The 21,863-nt window shown below is 41.1% G+C and overlaps 1 protein-coding gene across 10 annotated transcripts in view; it reads left to right on the top strand.

Moving 5' to 3' along the window:
• Positions 1-21,863, top strand: part of CASK (calcium/calmodulin dependent serine protein kinase) — a 411,477-nt gene that overhangs the window by 97,429 nt on the left and 292,185 nt on the right. For all 10 annotated transcript variants that reach the window (XM_074969135.1, XM_074969125.1, XM_074969132.1 and 7 more), the window contains exon 2: positions 12,216-12,328. In XM_074969135.1, the coding sequence (XP_074825236.1) occupies positions 12,216-12,328 (113 nt within the window). The remainder of the gene's footprint in view (positions 1-12,215; positions 12,329-21,863) is intronic.

The following is a 21,863-nucleotide window of genomic DNA, read 5'->3' as shown; positions in this document are numbered from 1 at the left end:
GTGGCATTGTAATTATGGAATCCACTTGTCTCATTTTTACAGCTGGGTGCTTTTCAGGGAGATAGCTTTTATTTATTTATGTTCATTTTATACCTTTCCATTTTGGACAGAGAGGAGTAGATTATCACACAGGACCTTGCAAGCGTGTGGTTGATGGTGTCTTACACCACACTTCCTCAGACATCGTGCGTCTTCAGAAAGAGATTGGTTTGAAGCTGTAAAAAGGACAACTAGTGTATGTATGTTGGTATAACAGTAGTATTACAGAAGCATTGTTTGAAGACATTACTGCTGTTTTAAAATTGTAATAAAATGTATGGAATTGTACTCAGTAGATGAGCTAGTGTTCCTGTGAGTGTAGACAGACTAAAGAATCTGTAATGCCTGCTGGAGAGCTCAACTGAGTGTTCTGGATGTGCTTATCGAACACTGTGTTGTTAGAGAAAATGTCACACCTCTGCCAAGTGGTGGTAGATTTTGGGGCTTTGCAAGTTGGTTTCCCATGGGAGGAGAAATTAGTGATGCAGACTCCCTGAGTGTATTTTTTTTCACATGTAACTTACTTTTATACTGATCAGTCATTGAATGGGGTGGTCACAAACAGCAGGCAGACAATATGCTTCCAGGAATCTCAGCCCAAATGCCAATCCCAAGTACCCGAGGAGTAACTCTTCCCCAAGAATTGACTCTAGTTAGATTAAGGTCATGAGCACTTTTCCTTGAAGCAGTTCCCATCACAAAACTAAAAATGAAGCATTCCTTCAAAGACTAAACAGTGCTTGTATCCTAAGAAGAAAACATCTTGTAAAACTGTGTGTAATGGCGCCATCAGGTGACTCCTTCCATAAGAATACATTCGTTTTCCTCTGTGTTATTTCCCCTCACTTCACCAGTTTTCCATCTCTTGATGGAGAATGAAGTTTGTTTCCAAAAAACTGAGATTCATGAACATTAAGGCAGGCACTGGAAGAAAGACCGTGACAAAGCTATTCTTTCCAATAGAATATCTTTGAGAGAAACTCAAGGTGTAGCCAGCATAGTTGAGATTTTTCCCTAGCCCAAAAAAGCACTTTTTTCCCTGCAAGAAACAGTTTTTATGGGAGAAAAAAATCCTCACAAAGGTTTCATGACATAGAAGCCTGGCACACACTGTGATTCCTGTTGTAAGCCTGTTTAATCTGCAAACCAAAAAAAGGGCTTGTTGTCCAAACTAAAAAGCTAACAGTTCTGTAATTAAAACACAAGAATACATTGCGAATGACGGGTCACTGGGGACAGATACAGATATCTGGAATTTTTTAACCATGGCTGCAACTTTATTTATTCTATAACAGGCTAACGGCTTGTGGCAACCTGTCTTGGCAGCAGTGAAAAGAGGGAGAAGGCTCACTCTCACCTGCCAGCAGCTATGATAGAGTTCCCAGACTACTGACTCTGTACTTGTGTGCCCTTCGATACAGATATACTTTAAAAACATAAAGAAAAAGAGTACTTGTGGCACCTTAGAGACTAACCAATTTATTTGAGCATGAGCTTTCGTGAAGTGAGCTGTAGCTCACGAAAGCTCATGCTCAAATAAATTGGTTAGTCTCTAAGGTGCCACAAGTACTCCTTTTCTTTTTGCGAATACAGACTAACACGGCTGTTACTCTGAAACCTTTAAAAACATATTTACTTTTTCAGTCCCAGCCTACTACAAAGGTTTGACCAAACCAGTACAAAGTGGTTTAAAAATTTTAAAAAATGCGTGGTTGATGCTGCGCAAACTGGAGAGAAATGTAGGCACTGAAACTGGAAAAATTCATAATTCAACTTGTTTGTCTTCCATGATGTTACTGTCACATTTTTCCAGTATGTTGGTTCAATGAACTGTGACACAATATCCTTTGCATAAATGGTTTTGGAGCAGAAATCTGGATTTTTAATTTTAAATGGAAAACAAAAATAAACAAAAACGTAGCACATCAGGAGTATGTTCCATCATGATGTTTCAGCTTCTTCATAATTTAGTCTCCACTAAAATAAGGGGAGGAACTTTTCCATATAAATGAGACCTCTCTTTTGACGGTTGGGTTGATCAATTGAAACATCTACTTATTTTTTAGTTGTCACAATTTATACCATTTTTAAAAAGAAAAATCCTTTGTTAAAAGAAAGCGAACATTACCAAGTTAGCTACTGAAACTGATTAACAAAGCTGAAGTTGATTTTTGTATATATTCATTTTGAGAGAGGATTCTTTTTTATGAGCGATGTTAGCAGGTTTCCAACAGTGCCAGATTGGTTCCAATATTTAATATCTTAATAAAAGCTAAAACAAGTAGAGAGGACAGTATAAAAATGAGCTGAAACAAACTTTTTTTGGGGGTGGGAAGACTCACATTGAAGAAACTGGCTAGATCTTAGAGCAGTGGTTCCCAAATGTGTTCCGCCGCTTGTACAGGGAAAGCCTCTGGCGGGTGGGCCTGTTTATCTGCCGCATCAGTAAGTGAATCGCTGATTGCAGCTCCCAGTGGCCACAGTTCACTGCTCCAGGCCAATGGGAGCCGCTGGAAGCAGCGGCCAGTACATCCCTCGGCTCGCGCCACTTCCAGCTGCTCCCATTGGCCTGGAGTAGTGAACCGTGGACGCGGCAGGTAAACAAACTGGCCCAGCCTGCCAGGGGCTTTCCCTGCACAAGTGGCAGAACAAGTTTGGGAACCACTGTCTTAGAGACTGAGGCTGGGCCAGGATAAACACTATTCTATTGAGAAGATAACTGATGCTTAAGATTCATGTTTATAGATTAGAGACTACTGTGGTCATCTAGACTGACCTCCTGCATAACCCAGGCCATAGAACTTTCCTCAAAATCCAGTTTGGTTTAAAAATTGCCAGTGATGGAGAATCCACCATAATTCTTGGTAAGTTGTTAAGGTGGTTAATTATCCTCCCTGTTAAAAATGTAGGCCTTATTTCCAGTTTGAATTTGTTTAGTTTTCAGCTTCCAGCAATTGGATCGTGTTAGTTTTGTCTGCTAGATTAAGGAGCCCATTATCAAATATTTGTTCCCCATGTAGATATTTACAGACTGCTTTTAAGTCATCCCTTAACCTTTAAGCTAAATAGATTGAGCTCTTTGAGTCTCTCGCTGTAAGGCATGTTTTCCATTCTTTTATTATTCTCGTGGCTTTTCTCTGGACCCTGTCCAGTATCATCAATGTCATCCTTGAATTGTGGACATGAGAACTGGACACAGTATTCCAACAGTGGTCATATTAGTGCCAAATACGGAGTTAATGTAACCTCTCTACTTCTTGAAATTTGCCTGTTTATATATTCAAGGATTGCATGATTAGCCCTTTTGGCCATAATGTCACATGGAGCTCACATTCAGCCGATTCTCCAAATTGGGGTTTTTTTTCCCAGAGTCACTGCTTCTGAGGATAGAGTTCCTCGTCCTGTATGTATGGCCTACATTCTTTGTTCACAGATGTAGAAATGCACATTCGTCTGTACTGAAACACATTATTTGCTTGTGCCCAGTTTACCAATCAATCCATATTGCTCTATCGGTGACATGGTTTCTCTATTATCTGTATCTGTTGGAGGCGGAAATGAAAGCCTTATAGTGTGTGTGAGCAGGTTATCAGCAGTGTTTAGGGAACTTTAAAGTAACAGGGAAGTCAGAAGTCTCTAACTTATTTCCATGTTGTCAGGTGTTAAATTGGTGGGACATGTTCTGATGTAACTGTAACAAAAGAATTTTTTTGCGAGTTTTGCCTGGCTTTTTTAGGTAGAGGTGGTGTACCTCAGTCAGTAGGTCTATGGGGCCAGCTAGGGGAGAATAGGAGACAATTGAAATGCGAAATACCTGTATCTTTGTGTCATGTTATAACTTAGATGGTAATAGTGCTTAAGCTACAAGACTATGTTAAAAATATTTTCTCATTGTGTGAACAAAGTAAGCTAATTCTTCTTGAAAATTAAAATCTGGCACATGCAATCAGAACAAACTCTCTCCCTTTGAGTCAACAGGAGGGTTTAAACCTTGGACTTTCAGACCCATAGTTCAGAAAAGGACTCAGTGCACATTTTTTGTGAATGTGTGACATAACTGTGTTTGCTAGAAATCAATGGCATTTTGGAGACAAGGAATTTGGGATTCTATCCTTGACTCTAGGACAAGTGTTGTTTTAGTGGTTAAAGACAGAGTAACCCAAAATGTGGTGTGGTTGAATAGCTAAGATTTGGGATCAAGATACACAAAACTCGATAGAATGATGGGCTTTTGAGACCACGGACTGTCCTTCTCACCAATATTATGATTGTTTCTTTGTATCCCTCATGGGTCTGTCTGTCTATCCATTTGTTGCCGCCCATCTTATACTTAGATGGGGCAGGGAGTTTTTGTTCTGTTTGTACAGTGCCTACCACAAAGTGGTGCTGGTCCATGACTGGGAGTCATAGGCAGTACGATCATGTTAGTCCTGGGTTCTGTTCTTGACTTTGCCTACAGTGACTTTGTATAACCACTTCGTTAGCTTGTTTGTAAAATGAAGTGACAGCTCATACTTGACTGTGTTCTAGGGTTGGGGATTGATGTTAATAGTCAGTAATAAGTTGGTAAACTGCACAGGAGTATAAACCACAGTCAGTAGAGGTGAGATTTAAACTCATGAGTCATGGTCTCCTTTCCCAGCTTGAAGAACTTTCCCTAGACTTACAGGGGTATTTGGTTGGGAAGTTACCCAAATGGCTGTGTTACACTGTCACTTCAAATTGATGCATTTCCTTTCGGTTGAACTTGGGGAAGTTAAACATTAAGCCACAGGCAAGTACTGCCTATTTATAACTCAGCATATGTGGCGCAAAGGATAGATTCCAGAGTGCTTAATTTTCTTGCAAATGGTATCTCCCTCTCCCCCACCCCCACCTGCCAAAAAGTGAGAGTATCTAGTGGAAAACTTAAAAAAGGTTAATCTTGTAACTCTTATCCTTTCTGTATCGGTCTAATTATCAAATCACAATGAAAAATTCAGTAGTACTCCAAGAATACTTTGTGTTTTTATTGTTATTTTAATGAGGCTTTTATAAAAAAAAAAAAAAGTTTAAAGCTCCCCTTAAATGGAAAACTTCGGATTCAGACTTCGTGACCAACACCTCCATAATAAATTAAACATGTGCATTTGTTGTGATGTCTCAGCGCATTCAAGTTTTTTGATATACACACACATACACACACTAACTATGTGTAAGATCAAGTTCTGAAAGGATTGCGTTGTTAAAGAGTAGCTTTAGCCTCAGGATATATTAAAGGTAAACACTTGTATGCTCTCATTCTCCGTGTTCTTTCATTAGGTTAGTGCATAGTGGGCACCATTAGGTTCTTGACATTTCTCTCATGCAGTAGTTAAATTTCCTGAGCCAGCTGTAGTATTCCCTATCCTAAGTATAGGAAATACTGTAAATACCATAAGTATGTTAAAAATAGCAGTGCAGTAAGCATCAAGATTTTAATGATGCTCTCAGTACCCTTTTTCATTATGAGAACTGAACACCGTGTGACTGCCGTGATGGAACATTTGTGACCCACTTGTTTCTAATTCCACTGAAGCCGTTTTTATCTTACAAAAGTGCCTTTTTGGAGATTATCTAATGAGTTTAGGGTTAATGTGCTTCAGAACGTCTCTTGTTTACATTCTTCCTTCCATTTCTTTTATTACAGAGTACTGGTTATTCTAGTTCCATGGTTTGCAACATGAATTTCTTCCAGCTTCCAAATTGCTTTGTCTTGGTTTTGCCCCAAATTTTTCAAAATATTTCAGCATACAAATTGTTTGCTTCCATTAGGGTGCTCAAGACTTGGTAGGCTGTGGTCTCAGCACATCATTCTCCCAGTATTCTTTGTTTTCTTGTACTCCACCTGTCAGTATTCTTCTGTTGTCTCTCTTGTCTTATATTTAGATAGTAATCTGTTTTGGGCTCGGACTTTTTGTTCTGTGTTTGTACAGTGCCTATCACAAAGTGGTACTGGTCTATGACTGGAGCTCTTAAGTGCTACAGTAATGCTAATAGACAGTTGAGTCCATGCTTCATGATCAGCTCCCACCCTCGCATGAAAGTCCCCAGCAGGAAAACATATTTGTGTTTTGGAATCTTGCTGATTCCTTGCTGATGGAATATTGCTTGCTGGTGTTCAACTGGTCATAGAACTGGTCCTTGATGTCAGAAGACAAGGAGAGTGTTGGGGCATACACACTTACAAGGTTGACTGGCCCTCAGATGTGAACAATTGTATTGCCAAGATTCTCTCTGATCCATTTCTAGGTGGCTCAGTCATCCCCAGAAGTGAGTTCTTGATGGCAAATCCCACTCCGTGCTCTCGGGTTTCTTATGAGCTTTCCCCTGCCAGAAGAAGTTGTAGTCTTTTTCTCCTGAGAGATCTGTTTGATGCTAGCCGTGTTTCTGGGAGGGATACGATATCCATATTGTCGTTTCAGCTCGTCATTGATCATGGCAGTTTTACGTGCATTGCATCACTGATCTGTTGAAGGTCCTCAGATAATCCAGTTGTTATGGTGTGAACCCTAAAGCACCCTATTTTTAAGGATGTTTCTTTTACTTGATTTGCTTGGTGCATTGGTTGTAGTCCACTTGTCAAGTTATAAAACTCTATGCTTCAGGCACCCATTGAAGCAGGCAGACTGTGGCGGGACAACACCTTATTGTCTGGGGACTGGCCAGTTTTATGGCGGGCAATGATTGTCCAGTGATATATGACTATCTCTCCCACCGTCTGAGACAGCCCCTGGTGCTCAACGCTACGCCAGTGGAATAAGAGCTTAGAACTGGTGACTGCTGCCTCCTGTGTTGTGTTGATGCTCGAGGCGAAGCTGGAATACCTCTCCAGGGTGCAAGCCTGGGCAGATGATATGGAGGCCCTGAGTTGCCCATGCATCAGGACCCCCCTCTTGGCGTCAATGGTAAAATCCAGAGGGGAGGAAGAACCAATACATCTGGTACCCGATCTGCTGCAAGAGTTGTCGGAAAGATACTAAAATATTAGTATCTGACCACCTTTTGGGCTCCACTCCAGATTTTCTGTCTGTTTACTCTCATAGCCCTACATTCTCCCAAATTCACCCACAAGGCAGTGGGGCTTTTCTGTCAGGGATGGCTCCCTCAGTCTTACAGCCTCCCGGGCTACCCAGAAGGCTGTGGGTTTCGGTTCATGAAATTCATATATGAACTCTCAAGGTGGAATAAACTACAGGTCCTCTTTAATGGGGTGTTCTCTGAGAGGCCTTCAGATGAAAGTGGAATAGCTACATAGTGTGCACAACTGGGCAGTACTATACCATGTACAGAAAACTTCCTGACTTTTCTAATGATTGTCTCATTATTCCCGAAGCATGACGTTTATTAGCAATAGATAGTCTAATTGAAAAAGAAATTGGCTGATTGCATTGTAGGATGAGACTTGGAAAACAGGCCCCAAATATTTTTAGAGCAGAGCCCTCCAATAGGAAGAATAGCTGTTGCATAGCAGTGTTTTACTGGAAAAGCTCTTGTGGGGAAGCATGCACTCAGTATCTTCCTGCTCTACTTTAAAGCCCATGTCATTACACTTACTTTCCTGAGTAGAACTTCATCCACTGAATTAAAACAAAACAAAACAAAAAAATACTAACGAATGTTTAGTATCATCCAACCTATTTACCTTAAAATGGTGTATTCAAAATATATCCTGCAGTATTCTAAAGGTAATTACCCTTAATTTCCCATTGGTGCTGCTGGAGCATTAGGTAGCCAAAAGAAATGGCTTCCTGTGGAATATGCACATGCAGACAAATCTGAGGCCTCTGTAGAAAAATACAGAAAATCTATATAATTCCTGTACATCCTTCAATGTTGGAATATGATAAACTAGGTAACCATTTAATTAAACCATAAGCTTTGCAGAAACAGTCTTTTAGTTTAGTTGATATGATGGTCCCTGATCTTTGGGACCACTAGGTGTTACTGTAGTATGAATAATAAATAACCATTTTGGAATTCCTCAACATCCTTTTTTCTAAAGAAGCCTAGTTCTAAAACCTAGATTTCCATTCTTCATTGAAGATCGTTTAATTATGAAACTATAACATTATTATTCTCCAGGTGCTTTCCCTTCTGGAATAATGCTACAGGTGTATTTAGCCTTCTGGAGAAATGCAGACTACAGCTGTAAAAGTAGATCCTGTACCCTGATACGTAAATTAGCTCTGGTTGTCAAGTGTGAAAAAAAGACCGTTCCAGCCTAGCATATTTAGTCACTAAAGAAGGCTTCACTATAAAGGCTACAGGACTGTTAAATTTAAGTTCCATAATGTATTAATTAAGGAATGTGTCTTGCTGGTCAACTGCATTGGTACAATTTCTGTCTAAGGATCTATGAATGAAATATTTTTATACCTGTATACTTAGGCTTTTTCATTTAATAATTTTTAAAAATATCCATGTTGAGTGTGGCTAAAATGTTCCCTTAATAAATATTGAAAAGTAATAGGACATTCCAAATATGGATACCTATGCACCCAGCTTGGATATTAGTGAGAAAAAAATTGCCTGTTTGAGCTTTGATCATGCAAACACTTTTGCACATGTTTAACTTTACATTGCACACAGTGGGCCTTACATATGTAAGGTAAAACACATGCATATGTTTTTGCAAGATCGAGACCTTAGCTTGTAATTTATTTTAAAAAGAGGCAGTCACACTTTTGTATCTCTAGCTATTCATCTGAAGGACAGTGCAATTTGGAGGGGGTTTTCACTAGAGGATAATATAATTTAGGGTTTAGTTATCCTTTTTTGTGTGTTTAATTTGTCCAAGACTAAGAATATTTTCTCTGATTCCTGTTACAATGTTTAGTAGGCTTCAAGTTAGACTCTACACTCTCCCTCCTCTTCCTTTTTTTAGGATACTATTACTGTTTTAAATAAAAGACTATAAGGACTGGTAAAATGGATAAAATGTAATTTTTAGACTTTTACAATAGTAATCTGGAGTCAAAAATGGAATCAGCATTAAAAGAATAATTAAATTCCAAAAATCACCCTGTATGTACAAGAACATCAAACTAAAATTAAAACGATTAGTAAATAAACATATTTAAACTGAAACTTTTTTCACTTATTTTCTCCACCCTTTCCCCTAAAAAGTCTCTATTGAGAACTAGAAAGGCTGTCACTTTGTAGTCTCAGGAGTCGGAGATCCATAACCTGACTTGCAGTTTGCTGTCTAGAAGGGAAAACTCATCCTTTAACCTAAGCACTCTGCTTTTTATTCCAATCAACAGAAAAACATGAATCTTCCATGCACAGCTTCCATCCATATGCTTTAAATTACTTCCTTTATCTTTCAGAGAAACTTCTTGAATGTCAGTTTCCTTGTCAACTGGTACGTTAGCCTAATTTTCTGAGTGCATGGCAATTTAACTTTACAAGTTGCCCTTTGTTATCACTGTTAAAGAAGCAACAACAACAAAAATAAAATAAAATATATACGTTTTGTGACTACTGCCTTCCTAAGTTCCCATAATCTTATCTGAAAACATTTTCTTTCATGTCTGTACCGAGTAACTTACCTAGTTAAATAGCAGTAGTGGGTAATTGCGTTATCTAACATTAAAGCATTGTGGGATGCAATTTATATGAAAATATTACAAATTAAAGTTGTTTTGTCGCATAGCATGTTAGCACTAAGAATGTTAAAGTTAAATCCTAATATTAACAAATGACTTCCAAAAATGTGTGTTGGGTTATGACACTTACGGATCAATTTTCAAAGAAATCTGTGTAGAAGTGAGGTCAATATAAACCATATATTGTTGTTTATTTGTAGCCATGTCAGTTCGAGGATATTAGACAAGGTGGGTGCGATATCTTTTATTGGAGCAACTTCTGTTGGTGAGAGAGACAAGTTTTCGAGCCACATAATGCTCTGTATAGCTGAAAAGGTTGTCTCTCTCACCAACAGAAGTTGGTCCAGTAAAAGAGATTAACTCATCCACCTTGTCTCTCATCTGTATATTGTGGCATTTCTTGGGGATACCATCATTCTGGACTTAGATTTTGGAAAACATTAAGGCACATACAGCTATTTTGAACTGCAAACCGTTTTTGCAGGATTAAATGTATTGTTAGGTGTATAAACTAGATAATCTAAGGTTTCAGAATAACAGCCGTGTTAGTCTGTATTTGCAAAAGGAAAAGGAGTACTTGTGGCACCTTAGAGACTAACCAATTTATTTGAGCATAAGCTTTCGTGAGCTACAGCTCACTTCATCGGATGCATACTATGGAAAGTACAGAAGACGTTTTTATACACACAAACCATGAAAAAATGGGTGATTATCACTACAAAAGGTTTTCTCTCCCCCCACCCCACTCTCCTGCTGGTAATAGCTTATGTAAAGTGATCACTCTCCTTACAATGTGTATGATAATCAAGGTGGGCCATTTCCAGCACAAATCCAGGGTTTAATAAGAACGTCTGAGGAAGGGGGAGAGGGTAGGAAAAAACAAGGGGAAATAGGTTACCTTGCATAATGACCTAGCCACTCCCAGTCTCTATTCAAGCGTAAGTTAATTGTATCCAATTTGCAAATGAATTCCAATTCAGCAGTCTCTCGCTGGAGTCTGGATTTGAAGTTTTTCTGTTGTAATATCGCAACTTTCATGTCTGTAATCGCGTGACCAGAGAGATTGAAGTATTCTCCGACTGGTTTATGAATGTTATAATTCTTGACATCTGATTTGTGTCCATTTATTCTTTTACGTAGAGACTGTCCAGTTTGACCAATGTACATGGCAGAGGGGCATTGCTGGCACATGATGGCATATATCACATTGGTGGATGTGCAGGTGAACGAGCCTCTGATAGTGTGGCTGATGTTATTAGGCCCTATGATGGTGTCCCCTGAATAGATATGTGGGCACAGTTGGCAACGGGCTTTGTTGCAAGGATAGGTTCCTGGGTTAGTGGTTCTGTTGTGTGGTATGTGTGGGGGAGAAAACCTGGATTTGTGCTGGAAATGGCCTACCTTGATTATAATACACATTGTAAGGAGAGTGATCACTTTACATAAGCTATTACCAGCAGGAGAGTGGGGTGGGGGGAGAGAAAACCTTTTGTAGTGTTAATCATCCATTTTTTCATGGTTTGTGTGTATAAAAACATCTTCTGTACTTTCCACAGTATGCATCCGATGAAGTGAGCTGTAGCTCACAAAAGCTTATGCTCAAATAAATTGGTTAGTCTCTAAGGTGCCCCAAGTACTCCTTTTCTTTTTAGATAATCTAACAAATCTTTTATTATATGTAGCGTCTTTGATTCCATGATGGCTCTTTAAGGAATAAAGATCAAAGAAAATTTTAGATGTATTTCTATTACCCTGGAGTTTTAAATATAGAGTAGTAATGGAAATTTCCCATGTCTCCTGTGTTGGTTTAAAATTCACTGGCTGGTGATGTAAGTGGAAAGATTTACTTACATTTTTTGTAGGTTTGACTATTTTAAACTATCCTTTCTAAGTGTTTCTTAATAGGCATTTAAAAATAATAGAATTGAATGCATTTTTTATTCTTTCTCTTTATATTGAACAGTACTTTTAGTCAGTCATATCCTGGATTCCTCAGTCAGAGTTTATTCACTTTTTTTTTTTACTCAGGCAAATTCCCACTGAAATCAATAGAATGAGAATGGACTGCAGGATTTGAGCCTATTAGAATATATATATCACAACATTTTCTAGAATTAAATGTGGTAATAGTAAATCTGTGTAATATAAATGTAAAGGTATTTTGCAGTGTTTTTCTTACTGTATTTTGTATCATAATAAACAAATTACACTTACATTTTAGCAATAGTATGATGATTTTGTATAGGTTCTATTAGTTGTATCCTTTACAAGCAAACTGTATGAAGTAAATTATTTATGAACTTTTAAAAATGAAAATATCAAGTTTGTCAAATGCTGTTTACATTAAACTCTAGTAGCAATTACATTTTGTGTTGGACAACTTGGGTGAGAGGTACACACCTTCTGCACTGTATTATAGTTCCAAAAATGTAACCTTACATGTGTTAGGAAATATTTGGAACTGTACAGCTAAACACACAAAGGAGAACGAAATAGTTTGTAATTCTTTTAATGCAGAAAATCCAACTGTTTTTGTTTTATTTTTAGGGGTCCATTCAGTGTTGTGCGGCGATGTATCAACAGAGAAACTGGGCAACAGTTTGCTGTCAAGATTGTCGATGTAGCAAAATTCACCTCAAGTCCTGGATTAAGTACAGAAGGTAAGGGAGGACTTTTAAGTAAATTCTTGTTAATTTATAAAGCAGTTGTTTTTTCTGTGGCTGACTTCCAGTACCTAACTGCTAACTTTGAAGATCCTGTTTGTTCAATGTTGCACGTAAGTCTGAACCAAAGACTTCCTGCATTGGAAACTTGGAAATGCGTGGATCCTGCTAAATCTGCTCAAGTTTTAGTAGTTTTCATGGTTGTCTGGTTATAGGACTATGTACTAGGAAAGAAGTTGTCTCAGACCTCTTTTGTCCTGCCTAGAATCCTTTTGGAGAGGAAGTACTTTTGGTTAGAAGGAGAAGATGGACATGTTTTTATTAGTTTATTTCCTTTCTGTACATCTATATATTCTTTTCAGCAGTCTGGATTTAGGAAGTAATTCCTTATGAGCCATTAACTTGTCTGTGCTGAAAAATACTCACCATAAAAGGGGCAAAAGTTATACCAAACTGATGTTTATACATAAAAGATTGCCACCAGGCCATACAACATTTTTAAAAACAAAATTCTTACCTCACCCAACCTGGTTTAGAACAAACCACTAAGCCTTTTCTGAATTAAATTTGAAAATAATGTAACTTTATTTTGGGTGGATTAGTAGTTCAGTTTCTTCACACGGCCAAGGAAGACTATTGTGTTCTTTGAATGATTGTCCATGTATATTCCACTTCTGGTGCTCATGTGCATGAGATTGGATTCTACTGGACAGCAGTGTCCCTGGATGCTCTTGTGCACCACCACCCTACCCTCCACCCACATTCAAGGACGTAAAGGATGGAGCAAGCCCAGCTATCCCTCCGTTCCTTCTTACTGCCTATGGCTGTAAAACGGAACATCTGTAGTGTCTGCTTTTCTGCACAATGTGCAACTTTTCTGATTGTTGTGTGTGTATGTAGTGATATAGTCAGAGTAGTGTTCTCCTTTTTATGCTAGTTTGGGGATAACACTAATAAAGGAGTGTTATTTTTAGGGACTTCCTAATACTGGGATTTTGCTGCTTTGGCTGAAACCTGGAATTCAGAACATCCCCCTCCTTAATGTAGCTGTTCTGTTCAATGAAGGGCACTCAAGGTGCCTTTTTCCTTTTAGAATGGGGCCTGTCCCTTATATTGCGCAATCTATCACTTTTTCTCCAAGAGGATGCAGAAGGTGAGAGAGACCAATCTTAAACTTTTTCTCCTGGAGCACTCAGCAAGAGTCTCCTCGGGACCAGAGGAAGGGGACCCTACCAGGCCTGAACCAGCTTCCTCTGTCATGGTTCCTGTGAGCTACAGCTCAGTTCCCAGCTCCTGGGCTCACTCTTCAAAGAAACCTTCATATACTGAGACAGACAACGTAGCTGTCTTCCTGCACCCAGTCATCTAAAAGGAGTGGGAAGGAACATCATGCTCACAGTAAGCACAGGCCTAGGTTTCCTCTTCCTAGGATGTAGTAAAATGAGGCATTGCTTTCTTCAGACTACTCAGGCAAAGGGTAGGTCAGAGCCCAAATCGGGTTCCTCTTACACCCTGGCAAAACCTGATATCTGAATGTGTGATACTGTCTTAGGCAGAGGTCTGCACTTCACCCAGTACTGACTTCTTGGTACCAATATTTGTGTACACAGTACCAATGCCTCCGGTACCCAGGACGCTAGTGCTGACCCTTACGATACAGATGCTCCTCTCACTGACTTTCTCACACCAAACTTATATTTGGTATCAAGTGATCTTGTCGTGATTGCACAGCCTAAATCACCATTACTATCCTCAGCTATGAGTGTGCCTGTATGTTACAGATACCTCTTCAGCTACAGTAGTAGGGGAGATATAAGATGCGATAAGGATTTCCTGCCTTGATGCGAGAAGTGGACTAGATGACCTCTTGAGGTCCCTTCCAGCCCTACATTTCTATAATTCTGTGAAGACTAGCCCCATCATTAGAGGAGAAATTCTCTTCCCTTCTTGCTCCCATTCTGATCATAGTAGGGAGGTATCCTGCACCCATTCTCCTCATTCCCATGTATATAATCCCTACTGGTCAGATGGAGGATCAAGGAGCTGTCATTTTAGGCATAGACCTGTGGAATCTCAAAGAGAGCACTCCTCTTTGTATCTAACCCGTAACCCCCAGTCCTTTACGCCTATAATGTCCAACTTGGCCATACTGGACCCTTGCGGGGATACAGCTGATGAGGAAATTAACTCCTCCTGACCTCTCTAGAGTTACATCTCCCTTCGCTATAAAAACTTGTAGAGTTGCACAAGAGGTACAGCTGGCACAAACTCGTTGTACACTAGGAAGAATAACTCCAAACAGTGGCACACTTCCTCCTCACCTGATGAACCAGTTATGAACTCTACGTCCACTCAGCCTTATTTCAAAACATTTTAGAAACTTCTGTGCCACATGGCAGACGTGTTAGAAATGCCTGTGGCGGTAGTGCAGGAAAAATTGCAGAAGTTTCTAGACAGTCTGCACTCCTCCATATCACAAGAAAGACTTCAAGCCACACTAGATGTGCCCACCCACCTACAAGCTCACCCCAAGACCATCGGTGAGGACTTTTCTCATATGGCCTCCTGCATATATGTAACTCAGTATACCAGACTTCATCTTCAATGCATGCAAAGAAATTGAAGTCTGTATATCAGCCAAGCAGGCATCACCTGAGTGTGTCAGTGCATGTCCCCCCAGAAAGTCCTGTCATTGTTAAACTAGTGGAAAGATCATCTGAAAGTCTGCAAGGGAATACCATTCTCTCCGCCACTGCTATTAAAGATGTTGGTGATAGAGACTTTCACATTTTGTTGGAAGCCCATTTGAACAACCTTGAAACATAAGGTATGTGGACTCCTCAGAAAACACGACTTCACCTAAATGTTATGGAGCTAAGAGCTATTTGGTGGGTGTGCACGATTTTCCTCCTGCTTATGAAAGACTGGCAAGTCAAATCATGATGGATAATACAAAATCCATGTTTTGTGAAAACAAATGAGGGGAGCAAGTTCCATCCCTCTATGTCAATAAGCTGTACGTCTGCAGAACTTTTGTATCCTCCATGGAATTGAAAGCAGTACACCTCACAGGATTACAGAATGTGCTAGAAGATCACCTCAGCAGACACTTCAGAAATGACCAAATGGACAGTGAAGGACACTGTCCAAACATATTTCTCAGATGGGGGGGTCATCCAACCATAGATCTTTTTGCCACCAGAGAAAACTCTGGAAATGTCAAAAGCTTTGTTTCAGAGGAAGACACAATGCAGGAATTGTGTCTAATGCATATATGATACTCTGGTTCCAGGGCCTGAGGTGTTTACCCTATAAGTGCATTCATCCTGAACATTCTCAGGAAACTCGGGCAGGAATCACCCAGGATCATCATCAAAAGCTCTAGCATAGCAGAAGCAGTTCTGGGTCTCAGATCTAAAGAATCTCTCCATCCAACCTCCAGTACCATTGCCTCTACAGCCAGATGTAATATGGCAAAAAGACGGTAAGATCCGCCCTATGGAGTCATACTCCCTGGACCTCATGGCATGGATGCTGGTTAATTTACCTCAGTTGAGCAAGTTCTCTCTACTGATGTCACAACATTCTTATCCACAGGACAAAGGACTCTACAAGGCAGACTTATTCTGCAAAGTGGTTCACTGTCTAAGCATGCCAGTTATTTCAGTCTCTAGCTCAGATACCCAGTGTACTGGACTACCTTCTATTATTAAAGAACTCTGGACTCTCCATGACTCCCTGAGTGTTCATCTCACAGCCCATTTCAGCTCTCTACCCTCCAGTTATGGATATCCACAGTTTCACACCATATGGTAACTAGATATCTTAAAGACCCTTTGGGAGTAGTGTCCCCCTACTTGAGATCTAAATGTTGTACTGGCAAAGTTAATGAGCCCACCTTTCAAGCCATTTGCTACATGTACTCTTTCTTCTTTCCATCAAAGTAACCTTTCTGGTAGCAGTTCCGTTGGCCTCAAAGGTGACTGAGATACTAGGGCTAATTACTCCTGGGGAAATTCTATACCAGTGCGCAATGCAGAATTCCATGTTTCCCCTGCAGAATTGAGGCTGCAGAGCTGCTGGACACAACTAGGGGCCACTGAACTCTGCAGAACCCAGCTCGCAGTGAGTGGGATGCCCAGCCCAGCGGGGATGGAGGCTGCGTGCTCTCGCTGTCTGGCTTGGTCTTCATTCTCCCTGGGATGGGAGAGGGTATGGGAGACCCAGCTCTGACAAAGGGTGTGGAAGGGGAGGGCTGCACCATGTCATGTCCCACGATGGAACAGTAAAGAAGCTGGGGGAAGTAAAGGCTCTGGGGGTACAGGTGTCTGGGCGGGGGGAGGGGAATGTGGGTGTGTGGGCTCTGAGGGTGATTGCTGAGGTTGGGCTCTGGGGTCCCCACAGAGCCCCCTCCAGCTCCTCCCAACTGGAATTAATTTATAAGGAATTCTTTAACTATCTACTCCTTAGGGAATCTTTTTTGTTGTTGTTGTCTATATTGTTGACATACTTGTTGACAGGTATTTTGAAATAAATTTCCAAAATACTGACACTGGAGTGATTATATTGTGTTGTTTTGACAAAATATGCAGAATTTTAAAAAATTTTTGGCGCAGAATTCCCCCAGGGGTATATGGTGTACCAAAGTTCACATGCAAACTCCTGGAGAATGTGATCTTAATATTCTCTATTAGGAACGCTGAGATACAATACTGCAGTGTTTCCAAAAGATTGTTCATTTAAAAACTCTTCACTAAAAGAAAAGACAGCAAATTGTGAACTTACTGTTGTACTTACTATAAGAAGCTTCAGCCTGGAGTGAATTTTTACAGAAGTATTATCATAAAGAACACACACACATACACACTCTCTCTCTCTCTCTCACTGTAGCAGTGCAAATGGCTTTGCTCTAACAAAAATAATCAAACTTTGAAAAAATCCTATCGTCTCTGAATAGCAGTTGTTACGATTATAAATTGCTGTGGCATATTGCCTGAGTGACTGCTGGCTTGTAAGGAAAAACCTATTTACTGCAATGTTCTTTCCAAAAGTACACTTCATATGTGTGGCACTTATGTACATGGACATAAAAAATTACTTGGTGGCTATGCATGGTTTTATAATGGAAAGAAGAATTTCATTTAATGCCTTGTAATGGTGTCTGACACCTAATAAATCTAATATAGATTGAATTCTCTTGGAGCTAAACATTAGTGTTCGTGGTCTTGCCTATTCTTTTATCAGTCTCTATAACGTTGTAATTCATCAGCTCTAATACAGTCTATTGATACCATGTCACTGTTCAAGTGGCTGCATGGTCTACTGGATTAACACTGGGTCTTGTGCATGATAACACACTACTGCAGTATTGCTGTCACTTTGTATTCTTTGTCCTTTGGAATATACAAATGTATATGAGAAGATGTAAACAGTTTGAATATTTTTAAATATCAGTATAAATGGGGTTATCCTGTACTTCCACGACACAATGTTCTAGAAAACATGAAAAATCAGTGATTCTTTATAAAACTAGTGAAGTCTTTAAAAATCTAATAAGAATACCAAAATAATCCATGTAATTTCAGATAATTGTTAATAGTAATGCTCTAAATTGTTAACAAACAGAAATGTGAACAGTGTTGTCCTTCTTTCTGATACTTTTATGCCTCGTGAAATTTTTACTACGCCTTTTTCTTTTTCTTTTCTTTCTCTCATCACACTTTCTCTAGCATTCTTCCTTCTCGTTTCTTTTCCAGTTGCGTAACTTAGTCTTTCCTGGTTTGGAGAAGTTTGAGTTTTGCTGAACCGAGTGTTCTGAAAAGACACCAGCTATCAACAGGCAATGTTAACTGTGTGTTAACAAAGATTTTTGCCATGCCACTTCCAATTTTTTTTCTTCTTAAACAGAAAGAGAAATGTTTATTGGTAGAGGTTAGTGGTCATGTAGGCAGTTGTAGTTTTCACACAGGTTTGCAACTGATAACGCTACTGTTGCTAGGTAATTATCAAAAAGACCTAGCTTTTATGTAGGTTTCAGAGTAACAGCCATGTTAGTCTGTATTCGCAAAAAGAAAAGGAGTACTTGTGGCACCTTAGAGACTAACCAATTTATTTGAGCATGAGCTTTCGTGAGCTACAGCTCACTTCATGTAGCGCCTTATATCAGTAGGTCTCAAAGTTTAACATCATTATCCCCATTTTACAGGTGTGACAAGACTGTTTTCTCCTCTTCAGTGCAGGGCTGTTTAGAAGACATATAGCTTTTGTCTTTTTGCAAAGAAGTTGAGACTGAGCAAGTACCTACTAGCTGATGCCAGGGGGAATGGTCATGGCCTTGTCTGTAGGGACTTGTGCTTCAATCAGTGGGAGGAATGACTATAAGGCTCACCAGGTGCCTCTCAATTTCCAACATATTGCACTAATGCATACCTGAACTTTTCTGGTTTTTAGAGGTTCGAGTTTCGCTGAACATGACATTCTGCGGGGCATGAGATATCTCTGGATAACCTTAATTCTACATTAATGAATGGTTTTTGTCAGGGAATTTCCTAGAGGTGTGTGAGGGTGTTTAACAGGAAGAAATGTGTTATAGGAGTTAGTGGTCATTTAGATGGTTATAGTTCTCAGGTAGCTTTGCAGTTGATAATATGGCTCGATAATAACAAAAAGACCCAGCTTTTATACAGCACTTTTCATCCGTAGCTCTCAACAAATTTTACGTCATCATTCCCATTTTACAGATGGAAAAATGAGGTGAGGTGACTTGCCCAAAGTCACCCATCAGGCCAATGGCAGAGCTAGAAATAGTGTCAGTCCAGTGATCTTTGTAATGGTTCACAGAGTTGCCATGTGATTCCTAAGAGCTTCTTACCCCCCCCCCCCCCCCCGGTATGTTTTGTTATAGTGGAATGGGGATAATGGTCATGCCTGGAAAGGTTGCAATGTGTAGTTGCTAACAGGACCAATGAGAGAAGTCTCATCCATGGTGTGTCCCCCAAAACCTTGACAGTTTCATCACATGGCGCTTACAGTAACCTTAAGCATGTGAGAATGTGTGTTTAGTCTTCTCCACTTCCTGCCGCACAATTCCTTGCAATCTGTAGTTCCCCCGTCAGCATTTCCAGCTCCCTCCTTCCCATTTCCATCCCATTAAGCTATTAGTTGGCACCTAGAAGCTGTTAACATATAAGAAGTTGCTCCTTGCTGTCTCAGATCCTCTGCTACTGTGTACTCATTTCCTTGGTTATTTGCCTTGAGCTGGGCCCCTCACTCCCACTACCCACACCCACCTGTGACTCCTGGGCTTGTTTCAGCCAGGCTCACCCAGCTATGCTGCAAGACCATGCAGCCATCTGTCTCTCCCCCATACGCTCTGGTCAGCCCCTCCGCCCTGAACAGGGGTGATGTGTATCTTAACTATTTATTTTTTCTGGATTTCAGATGTTTAAATTTGCATTCCCTTCAGTCAGCCACTTCCCTAGCTCACACAGAGGGGCAGGGAGAGTGGCTCAGTCCCTTGCAGAAGGGTAGGGCTCCACCAGATCCAGCACACACATGGAAAGGGAGAAGTCAGGGCTGGCAGGTCCCTGCCACCCCTAGAACTCCAACTTGCTCTGCTACCCCTCACATTCTTCAACCTCTCCCATATAATACCTGCTGTCCATTCCCATAATGCCCCATCCAGTACCTCAAATCCAAATCTGTCTCCTTCCATTCCCACCTGCTTTCACCCCAGTCACCACTCCCCTCCCTGTGAGCCTTTTGCATGTGTAATTTTTTCCCCCATAAATAGTTTCAGTGCCTTCTGAATATTTTGATGAACTCAGATTACATTAGTAAATTAATAAAATAAAATTATTTGGGAGTGGAGGGGGTGGAGGGACTTTGACCAGGCAGATTTTGTCCCAAATGTTTACAGTTTATTCTCAGGCTCTGGCACACTTGCAGCTGTAGAGCGCTTTGGGTTAAACCAGCCTTCAGAGAGCGCACTAGGGAAAATGCTGCAGTCTGTCCACATGGACCGCTTCAAGCGCACTGGTGTGGCCACATTTGCAACACTTGCAGCGGCATTGGGAGCGGTGCATTATGGGCAGCTATCCCAGCGTTCAAGTGGCTGCAACGTGCTTTTCAAATGAGGGAGGTGGGGTGGAGTGTGTTGTGTGATGTGTGGGGGGGGAGAGAGTGGGTTTTTGGGGTGCTGAGTGTTTCAGCATGCTGTCTTGTAAGTGCAGACCCCCCGACCCCCCCGCCTCTCTCTCTCTCACTCAAAGCAAACAGTAAATGTTTGTCCAATCAGATAAGCAGCCGCTGTCTGAAACGGAGCTCTGAAATGGCACTTCCGCATTTGGGCAGCGATTTCACACCAAAGAGAAGAATGAGCAGTTGTCTTAAGGGGATTATAGGACGTTTCCAGAGGTCAATCATAGTGCAGTAACTTAACTCCTCATTCACACTGACCCTGGATCGTCTCAGCCAGTATGCAACAGCCATTATCCCTCTCGCGGAGGTGAAGTACCAGGAGCACTCCAGCCAGGGAGTCAAAGCGCTCTATGTGCCTTGCCAGTGTAGACGGGGAGTAAGGTAGAGCGCTCTGGGTGGCTTTATTGTGGTATAAAGTGCAAGTGTAGCCAAGCCCTCAGACTTCTTCACAAGGTGGGTTTCAAACTTCAAAGTTTCAAGTTTAGAGAGGTGTTAAGTGGCCCATTCATCTAAACCAGAATGTTCTTGGATGAAAGAGACTACCCAAAGGAGATGAATAGAGCCTGAAGCAAAAACTCTGAGACATGTGAACTGCTCCATTCATGTCAGTGGGTATTCCCGCCCCCACCCAGTGCTGGGGAGTCTTTGATTTGAGAGAATCCTAGAATTATAGGACTGGACGCAGAGGCGCCAACTTCCTGAATTCCTGGGTGGGTGCTCAACCTCCACTCCGCCCCTTGCCATCCCATTCCCCCCCCCCAGTCTTCCTGCACCCCCTCCCCTCCTCGCTCTCTCCCTCAGCGCCTCCTGCATGCTGCTGAAAAGCTGATTGCAGCGGGTGGGAGGCGCTGGGGAGGATGGGGAGGAGCTGATCTGTGGGGCCCGCTAGCTGGCAGGAGAGTGCAGGGGGGGGGAGAGGGAGAGGAGGTGATCTGTAGGGCTGCCAGTGTGTGCTAAGCACCCACTATTTTTTTTTTCCGTGGGTGTTCCAGTCCTGGAGTATCTATGGAGTCGGTGCCTATGACTGGAAGGGACCTGTAGAGATCTTCTAGTCCAGTCCCCTACACTCAAGGAATGACTAAGTATTATCTAGAACAGTGATTCTCAACCAGGGGTTTGGGGTTTCAGGGGGTCTGCCAAAATAAACCAGAGAGCAGGGCTGGTGTTACTCACTGGGGCACAGGGCAGAAAGCTGAAGCCTGAGCAACTTAACTTTGAGGGGCTCACTGTGGTGTGAGGCCCTGGGCAATTGCTCTGCTTGCTACACCCTAATGTCAGCCCTGACTTTTAATCTACTTGATATTCAGAAAAACGGTAGTGGTACAGGTGGGCT

The sequence above is a fragment of the Natator depressus genome, chromosome 1 (genome assembly GCF_965152275.1).
Source record: "Natator depressus isolate rNatDep1 chromosome 1, rNatDep2.hap1, whole genome shotgun sequence".
Classification (NCBI taxonomy): domain Eukaryota; kingdom Metazoa; phylum Chordata; order Testudines; family Cheloniidae; genus Natator; species Natator depressus.
Note: the sequence above shows the minus strand (reverse complement) of the source record. Positions and strands in the feature narration are given on the sequence as shown.